Genomic DNA, 9,435 nt, shown 5'->3' on the forward strand with positions numbered 1-9,435 from the left:
GTGGATTTATCCAGTTTTTGTTGGGGTTTTTTTTGTCTTTTTAAAAGGTTTTCTAGAGTCTTTAAATTTGTCTTCAACACTCCTTTAACATGAAGGTAGTTTAGATAATCTAGTCCTGTTAGGGATGTGACGCAAGGCTGTGACTTTGTTGTGGTCTGAATGTGTGTTTGTGTGGCATACTGCTGCACTGGGGAACATGAGGGTAAGCAGAGTTAACTTCATTAGCCTCCGACAGCATCTGTCAGTGGAGGCAGGGTGACGTCACCCTGTCGGTCGGTCCAATACGCCACACGCTGGATCTACTCAGTGTTTCCTCTTCCTAAGCCAATACCTAGAGGGGAGAGTAAAACTTTAATGTCCCAGCAGGGTCAACGGATAGTACAGGAGAGAGAGAAACACTGAGATGTTATGGGTTATGGTTCAATTAAAACCAAAAAAGATGGAACAAATAAATCTTTATGTACATTTGCACTAATGTAAACATCTAATATGTAATATATGCCTTAATTTGATGCCGTTTAATTGTTTTATTTGCCACACTGCAAACAGGAATATTTGCATTTCTTACTGTTCTAATATCAGATGATACATTAATGGCTAAATTGTTTAAATGCATAATGAATAATTTCGGTGCTCATACACTAACACTTTTTTTCCCTCTAAATGGACCTTGGACTTGCAGCGACGTTTATTTTTTGCTTTGTGGGATTGAAGGATTTGCATGTGTCTTCCACCTGCAATGGGTTCAGCGTACATGTGTGACACAGATGGATCCCGTTCTCATCACCCACCAGTTCTGTTATCTTTTCATCCTCCCTTCCCCTCTCTAACTGTCTCATCTTTAAAGTCCCCTACAGCCTGTATGTCTGTAGTTGCTGTTGCAAGCTATTGTCCTGCACACAAAAGGCCTGAGTCCACTCCAGTTTTATGTCCATTCATAAAAAGCAGCGGCGCGTAAACAAGGCTTTCCCTCCAGTTCAGGGCTCCCGAAGAGATCAGGCCTCCGTGAGTGATAGCGGAGACATTGATCAAAAGCTAGGCGACGAAGAGCAGCGGGCAGACCGGGTGGGTGGGCAAGAGTGTGTTTGGTTACAAATGAAAGGAGACGTGGGATGGGAAACTTCTTCTCTTGACTCTGCTTACTGTCACCTTCACGAGAGCAGCAAGTGATAAACTAGAGAGGAAATTCACCTCTTAACAAAAAACTGCAAGAGCTAGATTTTAAAATATTATTTTGACAAAAACGTAAAACACTGATGTAAAATGTTTTTGGTTTTTTTTGCAGAGATGACGCTTTTGCCGTCTGAACCTAAAACTCTGGAGTCCGCCCCCGTCTCCACGACGCCCACCGCCACCACGGGCTCTGAGGATCCAGAGACCAGGATGCTAGAAAAGAGGTCAAAGGTCATCGAGGAGCTGCTGCAGACAGAGAGGGACTACATCAAAGACCTTCAAATGTGTGTCGAGGAGATCATTGAGCCTCTGCAGCAGAAGCAGGTAAAAAGATGATAAACGTGTTTCCAGCCACGTTAGGACAAAAAGGGAGTTTAGCAAATACAAGATAAAGCAGGTGTGTGTGGGACAGTTGGTGCAGAAACATTGGAAAATTTGACAAATGGATTAATACATACAGGAATAATGGCATATAGCTGATATGTGGCGCCATATTCAATTAAAAAAATAATAATTTTTGCTTTTTTTAACACGTTCTGTCTTCCCGAAGGTGAAGAATGTGGATTACGAGGGGCTCTTTGGCAACATCAGCTCAGTGATTGACCTGTCACAGCGGCTGTTGAATTCACTGCACGAGACTGACTCCATAGGTAAACAGCCTGATATTTAAGAAAAGCAATCCTTCTTTTCCATGTTATGCTTTGTACTTTTCTGCTTTAGTTAATCCAAATCTGTCACCTAGTTGAATTTTACTGACCGAATGAGCCTCTGAATACACTTAAAAATCAATCTGCCATCAAGGAGGTAATCTGTGAATGTGCGATTTTTAAGAAGAATTATGTTTCTACAGAAAATCTTTGTGTATTTAAATTTTTTTTTTCTTTTAATGAATGGACATCTTCCTGCACACTTTGCTTTTTATAATGAACACGTTGCATTTCTGTACCATTCCCACTCAGGTAAGGTGTTCCTGGACTTCAAGGTAGAATTGGAGGAGGTTTACAAGCTCTACTGCCAAAATCACGATGATGCCATCTCTTTGCTGGAGACCTACGAGAAAGACGAAAGCGTCCAACACCACGTGTTGGAGTGTCTAAAGAGACTGAGGTGATTCTCACACACACACACAAAAAGCACCCTTTAAAAGTTCACTCTTTAGGTTGAGTTTCAGCCATGTTGCATGGGAGTGACTGAAAACATGCATGCTGTGTGAGCATGAAAACACAAAGGCAAGAATGGCTTCAGTGGAACATTAACCGAGTGTTTGCCGAGTGAGTTCAAGAAGTGGAAAAATGATTGAAACTCTGTTATTACGTTCTGTGTTTATTAAAAAAAACATTTTCATAATGTCACTGGGGTCATCATACTTGGATTTAAATTAGTTTTATAACTGAAAAGCTGAAAATGAATACTAAATATACTATGTAATGAATTTTCGTCTAGTATACGTTGAGGCTTTCCTGTTACTTCATAGCTTGTGGAAGCGATTTCTGAACTTTGAACTGTAGTGCGTAGGCGAGTTATGGAAGTGAAGTTCATTTTCTAGTACATCTGCAAACTAAACAGCTGCTTAATCAGCGAAGACGAGAGAGACATTTTTAGTCACTGCCGAAGGGAGTGTGCTCTGTATGTCTGTAGACTTGAGTTATGTGAAGCAGTTCAGAAATGTGCCCTACCTGGTCTCACCTGTCCAGTTTCAGCATAAGTGACTCAGATACTTGAGTTTACACTGGCGCGTTTCTGTTATGTGTGGTTATCGCTCTAAAGTTAAAGATAAACACGGGCTGTGTTAGGCCGGAGGATGTTAAAGGGAAATAAAGGAGGCTGTGTTTGGAAAACAAAAGGAAAGAGGACATTGTACAGCTCAAACTATGCTCGCTGCTAATTCCTTGTTGACCACAGGTTGTTAGTGTCCTTTTTTAAAAAACTTGGTAGCCTCCTCATGGTGTTAGCACTCTTTTTAAATATGTTGCAACATACAAGGCTTTGAAAAGGTCACGTGTGCTGGCCCGTTCCAGAAACTGCCAGTGGTTGTTGATTGCGCTGAAGTTTTACTGCCAGCCTGGCATCCGTCCAGGTTTCAAAGAGAATCCACCAAACAAAACCATAACAACGGCGGGTGGAGCTGGCTTCAAAGTCTCATTCGTTTCGATTCGCCCTTTAGTTTTTAGTCAGATCGTAAGACAAAGTCAAAGAGATCTTTATTGTCGTCTCAGCCCCATGGAAGTGAACAGAGACGAAACTAGGGACGCTCCGGGTCCAGGGCCCATAGTGCGATTAACAATACATTACACTTAAATGCCAGGATTTACAAATATAAACTACAATTTACCAAATATATGTATAATATATATAAAACTCTATGGTTTAAGATTTTAACATTCCTGAAAGTTCAGGCTCAAGCTCACGGTGTAAACCTTTTTCTTGTCATTTCTCTATTTCTTTCCATTTATCTTTCAACAGGGCCATTTATCACGAGTGGTAAGTCTCCATAATGAGTATTGTCATGATTTCCAGCATGAGAATCATTCTGACAGCATGACTGTCGCTAACTAACCTTTTAAAAGTGATCCGTGTTTGTGTATGTGTGTGTTTTACAACGTGCGATGGCTAAAAAATGAGTGTGGAGGACTTTAAAACCATCTCTCCTTTTTAATTATTTCCATTTTCCTTTTCTGGATTGAGCTGGAAAATGGAAAATATTGCGTTGTTTGTGTTTTGCATGCGCATGTGTTTTGTTTACTGTTGCTATGCAGACAAATGTTTATTTCAATGTCTTTTTTTTTAATCCTCTTCTTTCCCGGTGGCTGGATGAAAGAGTTTGATTAAAAAATAATTATGGAAGCTTGCCTCAACTACTGAAGAAAACCTTTTTTTTCTTCTTCTTTTTGCCATTAAAAAGTCCAAACTTTGGGTTATTATCTCAAAATTTCAACTCCTATGCAAATTTCTGAGAAAATAACAAAATAACTTTAAAAAAGGAATTATTAGGTTGAAATTTTGAGATAACTTAAAATTTCAGGCTCTACCTGGTTAAAAAAAAAGTCTTTTCAGTGGTGGAAATAAGCTTCTATGCTCATCTAATGCCATCTCCTGGACTAAAATTGCAGCAGAGTTTTATATTTTTTGACAAAAAACTTGAAGTATATTTATGGCCTGCTGGTCTGGACAGAATCAGGTTGTAATCAGTGTCATAAACTTGTGAAATTTGGTGAACCTCACCTGTAAATTAAAGCTGATACCCAGAAAAATGTAGTTCCAGCTGAAAACAACCAAATTAAATGATTATATTGTTTTCACTGTCTTAATTCATTCATTCGTGTTTACTTGTGTCAAACATTAGTCCTGTAGATTGCATTAGAGCTAAGTAATTTTTTTCCTCTGCCTCCCCTGCTATGATACCTGCCATCAGTCCATGTATATGTGGTGATGGTTCCACGTCATTGGATAGTCCTATCCACATGATCGCCATCATACTGAGACATGTACATGGGAGGAAGCTGTGGCTTATGTGCTGAAGTGTAACATGTTCTCATTTTCCTCTTACCCAAATGCTGCTTGTTGTCTCTACCCTCCTTTCAGGGGTAAAACGAATTACATCAATCTGGGCTCGTTCTTGATTAAGCCGGTGCAGCGAGTGATGCGTTACCCGCTGCTGCTGACGGAGTTGCTTGGGGCCACCCCGGAGAGCCACCACGACCGGGCCCAGCTCACTAAGGCTGTGCAGGCCGTCAAGGACATCAACGTAAACATCAACGAGTACAAGCGCCGAAAAGATCTTGGTAAGGCACCTGGGTGTCAATTAAAATCCACATTTTGGCCTGGCGTATTTCTGGCAAGCTCAAAATGTAGTCACAGGTGTCAGTTTGTTTTGTCTGTGCTGGAGTTGTGCTTATCGGGTTCTTAAATATGCGGTCAGGGCTGGTTTGACGGCTCAAGTTTTCCCTCTGCTGTCCACAGTGGTGAAGTACAGGAAAGGGGACGAAGACACATTCATCGACAAGATCTCCAAGCTGAGCATGCACTCGATTATCAAGAAGTCGAACCGCGTCAGCAGCCACCTGAAGCAACTCACAGGAATTTCACCGCAGGTATATTTCCCACCATGAGCGGAAGTGTTTGGAGAGAACGTTGCAGATGGGAGCGCGCTTGTCTGAAAAATGCTTGATCTAATGTTCTGTGCTTTTCCCCAGATTAAAGATGAAGCGTTTGATGAAGCTGAAAAAAGGTTCAGGCTGCAAGAGAGACTCATCAAGTCCTTCATCAGAGATATTTCCCTGTACCTGCAGCATATCAGGGTAGGAGTTCATTATCTTAATAGTAACTGAAGCTTTTATTTATTTTGGCAGTCTTTAAAATGATGGTAGGCCATATTTGCATAGTGTTTGACGTATTACCTAAGACATTTTGATAGTAAAATACAACTCCTGCATATCTTTTCTTTTCATATACGGTATAATAACTGTGGAAATGCACCTGTCATCAGGAATCCGCATCTGTGAAGGTCCTGGCAGCCATCAGTTTCTGTGACATCTACACGGAGCGCAGTGTGCTGGATCCCGACCGATTTCAGAGAGCTCACCGCTACATCAGCGACAAAAAGTTTACAGAATTTGTAAGTGCTCTTCTTCTCCTTACCGTTACTTACACTGTAAAAGCACAACCTCTGATGATACCTTATCTGTCCGCATCATCTGTCGAGCAGAAGGAGCGCACAGAGGCCTTAGTCATCAACCCGCTCACCCAGCTCCTCCTCATGTTTGCCGGGCCCCACAAACTCATCCAGAAGCGCTTCGATAAGCTGCTGGACTACGACAACTGCAAGGAGCGCGCCGATCGCTTTAAAGACAGACGCACCCAGGAAGAGCTGCAGGTGACACGTAATACTTACGAAGCGCTCAACGCCCAACTTCTGGACGAGCTACCGAAGTTCCACGGCGTGGCAGAAGAGCTTTTTACAGGCTGCGTGAGGGCTTTCGCTCAAGCCCAGAAGGACTTCATGAAGACGACGCTGGGAGAGCTGAAGCCACTCCTACAGGTTGTGAGTGTTTGTTTATGACAGTGTGGGAGGAGCATAAATCTGACTTTTTCTTAATAAAAATAAGTTTGAGTATCTTTATTGTAAAAATACTGTTTAAAAGATTTAGATGTAGGTGGCTGTGGCTCAGGACTATGATCGGGCCGTCTAAATGCAGTGTGAGTGTGTAATTAGATTTTTTTTTAATTATTATTCTGATTTTTTTTTTCTTTACCTTTATCTCCAGTTTTCTAACAAAGTTGGCACGGGGAGCAACTTGATTTCACAGTTTCAAGAAGAGCACAGTCAAGTCCTCCAGCTTCTTCAGAGCTTTAGCTTCTGCCCAGAGAACCTGCCTCCGGCCACCGCCGCCACAAAAAAGCCCTTTGAGAAGAAAACTCTGGAGAAGCAGACTTCTAAAAAGCAAGTCCAGGGACCTGTGAGTAGAATTGTGATGACATTTCATTTCTGATTCAAACAAAACAACAAAGGAGTTTTGCCAATGATCTAAGCGAATGTCTTTGGCATCCTTTAGCCCAGCCACGTCTCGCAGACAGACGAGCACCGTGCAGAACTTCTGGTGCGCTTTGGCCCTGAGAAGCTTTACCAGGCAGATAGGAATTTTAATGCTGCGCAGGATCTGGATGTCTCTATACAAGAGGGAGACCTTGTGGGTGTAATCAAACAGCAGGACCCCATGGGAAGCCAGAACCGCTGGCTAATTGATAATGGAGGTAGTATTTATTTTTTGTCTACTTTAATTGATATACTCTTCAGCCAAATGTTGCAGCAATATAATCTTGATATTCTTGTTTTCCAGTCAGCACGGGTTTCGTATACAGCTCCTTCCTCAAACCCTACAACCCACGAAGGAGCCATTCAGACGTCTCCATCGAGAGCCAGTCGTCCAATGAGTCGGGCTACGGCGGCTCCTCCCCTGTTTTCTCCCGCCAGAACAGCAACAGCACGCTGACCTTTAACCAGGAAACGGCCACTGTCAGCTTTACGCAATCCCAGAGCCATTCATCCCCACAGCCGTCGCTGGACTCCGCCTCATCTCGTAGGAGTCACCAGAAAGACGTACCCCACCCCGACTCTGCCAGTCAGAGCAACTCCATGAACTCTTCACCCCGAAACCCCTCAAACCGCAAGGAGTTTTCAGATCAAACGCACCGAAATACGTCCAGTCACAGAGACGTAGAGCCTTCTTACCGGCACTCGGGCAGTCACAGAGACTCGTACGACACGAGTTACGGAAGTTCAAGCGGACACAAGGAGATGTCGGACCTCTCTGAGACAGACTCTTATTCTTCGCAACGTGACAATCGCTCGCAGCAGTATGGACACACAGACAAAAGCTACAGTTCATATCAGTGGAGAAACGGAGACAGCAGCAATCAGAAGAAACCTGTTTATTCCAGAGAGGAGTACATCGAGCCAGAGCCAGAACCAGAACAGGAGAGTGAAGTGGACGGACATCAGGTAAGATTTTATTTGCTCAAATGTCTCTATAAATGGATTTATGATGCCAAAAGAGCCGACGTCATTCAGGCGTTACTGGATGTGTAAATAGGCAAATATTCCAGTTGTATTGGAAAGATCTGCTGCCCCCTAGTGACCAAAAACACTAATGGCATCTCTGACGTGTTCATTTCAGATCTACTATGCCCTCTACTCCTTCACTGCCCGTTGCACCAATGAACTGAGCATCTCAGCCAACGAGCGACTGCGAATTCTCGAATTCAAGGACATGAACGGCAACAGCGAATGGTGGCTGGGGGAGGCGGGCGGTCGGCGAGGATATGTGCCTTCCAACTATATACGCAAATCCGAATATACATGAACAAATGTTGCGGGGGAGAAATGAGACTGAACTTTAAGAGGCATTAAGAAGGTTTAACTCTGTGAGCAAAGACAGAACAAAGAGACAAGAAAGTGAAGTGTTGTCTGACCAGTGCTGCAAACCGCCCCTGAAAGTCTGTGTTTATAGACTTTTTCTTTTTTTATTATTATTTTTTTTACTTGCTGAAAAACTGCACACTCCCCAAGCCCCACTTAGTTTCCTGTGGGGGAAAAAAACCTGTGAATTGGAACAAACTTGCCATATTTCTTTTTTGGGGTTTCAGTTAAGAGAACAGTCTTTAGGATGAGCTCATTGGGAGATTGCAATGAAAATGTGAATGTTTTTGGTTCAAACTGACTCTTAAAGCATTGAGTGGTATGTGGACAGACTGACCTGACACTGTGTTAACTCCTTTTTTTCTTTTTTTCCTGCATGTGGTTTGTTCCACCACTGTAGTGGTAACTATGAGATGAATTTATAACATTAAGTTGAATAATCAGTGTTTGAGGCAAAGTTTGAAGTGTCTGCAGAGCCATCAGCAGGAGTTTGGGGTGTTGGACTGAAATCAACATTCGTCATATAGTTTACAAGCACTCCTTTTAACTTTTGGGTGAATTGACTCCCTGTAAACTGGTTCTTTAAGAGAACGGGGAGAGGGAGACTTGCAGTCTGATTGGACCCTTCTCCACATGCTTCCCATGTATTTTATAGGATATATGATGCTGTATATTGAGATGGTATTGTACCCACTGTAAAGTGATCACTGAATAAAAAACAAACTAGCTGAAAAAACTGGTGACAGTGTTTGTTGGTGTTTTTTTCTGGTCAGCTTAGGCACAGTGGGGTTAGTAAACAGTGGAGTTGTAATCTGTGCTACGTTCCCACAGGCACATAAACACAACACACAAAAACAGCACAGTTCAAAAATGCTTTTTTATCCTCATAAAGCTATGGATGAGTGGACGCTTGTTTCTGCTACTGAAAGCAAAAAACTCTTTTTACCATCAGTAAGTCAAAAATTCAGATCATCTCAAAATTTTTGACTAAACTAAATGAACTAATAATAAGAATAACTTTAATGATCCCGAGAGGGAAATCAATGTGTCTGACTTGGCTCATCCGCTAAATTAATAAAGGTAAAGTTTAAGTTTTGTCACTGTGTTGCATCATGTCCTCTTTCAATGGTTCTCTGTGTTTATGAACGTAGGACACCAATTGTTGGATTCTTTGCTACTCCTGTCTAAATTCACACAAAAAATCTTGACATGTGGCAAATTGGCTCTCATCTGTAGAGTTAAACACCATGCCGCTCAAACAGGTGCAGAATGTAGTTTGTTCGAGACATTATCTGAAATAACACATCTGGATCGGCTAGATGGCAACATATGTTGCTCTAAATTCT

The 9,435-nt window shown here is 42.2% G+C and overlaps 1 protein-coding gene across 7 annotated transcripts in view; it reads left to right on the forward strand.

Annotated features, from left to right (window-relative positions):
* Positions 1-8,819, forward strand: part of dnmbp (dynamin binding protein) — a 47,876-nt gene extending 39,057 nt beyond the window's left edge. For 5 of the 7 annotated variants that reach the window (XM_063483008.1, XM_063483011.1, XM_063483012.1 and 2 more), the window contains 13 exons: positions 1,286-1,497; positions 1,724-1,823; positions 2,133-2,280; positions 3,637-3,654; positions 4,756-4,955; positions 5,134-5,264; positions 5,367-5,471; positions 5,660-5,788; positions 5,879-6,214; positions 6,438-6,629; positions 6,726-6,924; positions 7,011-7,672; positions 7,848-8,819. In XM_063483008.1, coding sequence (XP_063339078.1) covers positions 1,286-1,497; positions 1,724-1,823; positions 2,133-2,280; positions 3,637-3,654; positions 4,756-4,955; positions 5,134-5,264; positions 5,367-5,471; positions 5,660-5,788; positions 5,879-6,214; positions 6,438-6,629; positions 6,726-6,924; positions 7,011-7,672; positions 7,848-8,033 — 2,618 coding nt within the window. In that variant the 3' untranslated portion in view covers positions 8,034-8,819. The remainder of the gene's footprint in view (positions 1-1,285; positions 1,498-1,723; positions 1,824-2,132; positions 2,281-3,636; positions 3,655-4,755; positions 4,956-5,133; positions 5,265-5,366; positions 5,472-5,659; positions 5,789-5,878; positions 6,215-6,437; positions 6,630-6,725; positions 6,925-7,010; positions 7,673-7,847) is intronic. The other 2 variants (XM_063483009.1, XM_063483010.1) reach the window with 2 other exon arrangements.
* The last annotated feature ends 616 nt before the right edge of the window (positions 8,820-9,435 follow it).

The sequence above is a fragment of the Pelmatolapia mariae genome, linkage group LG8 (genome assembly GCF_036321145.2).
Source record: "Pelmatolapia mariae isolate MD_Pm_ZW linkage group LG8, Pm_UMD_F_2, whole genome shotgun sequence".
Classification (NCBI taxonomy): domain Eukaryota; kingdom Metazoa; phylum Chordata; class Actinopteri; order Cichliformes; family Cichlidae; genus Pelmatolapia; species Pelmatolapia mariae.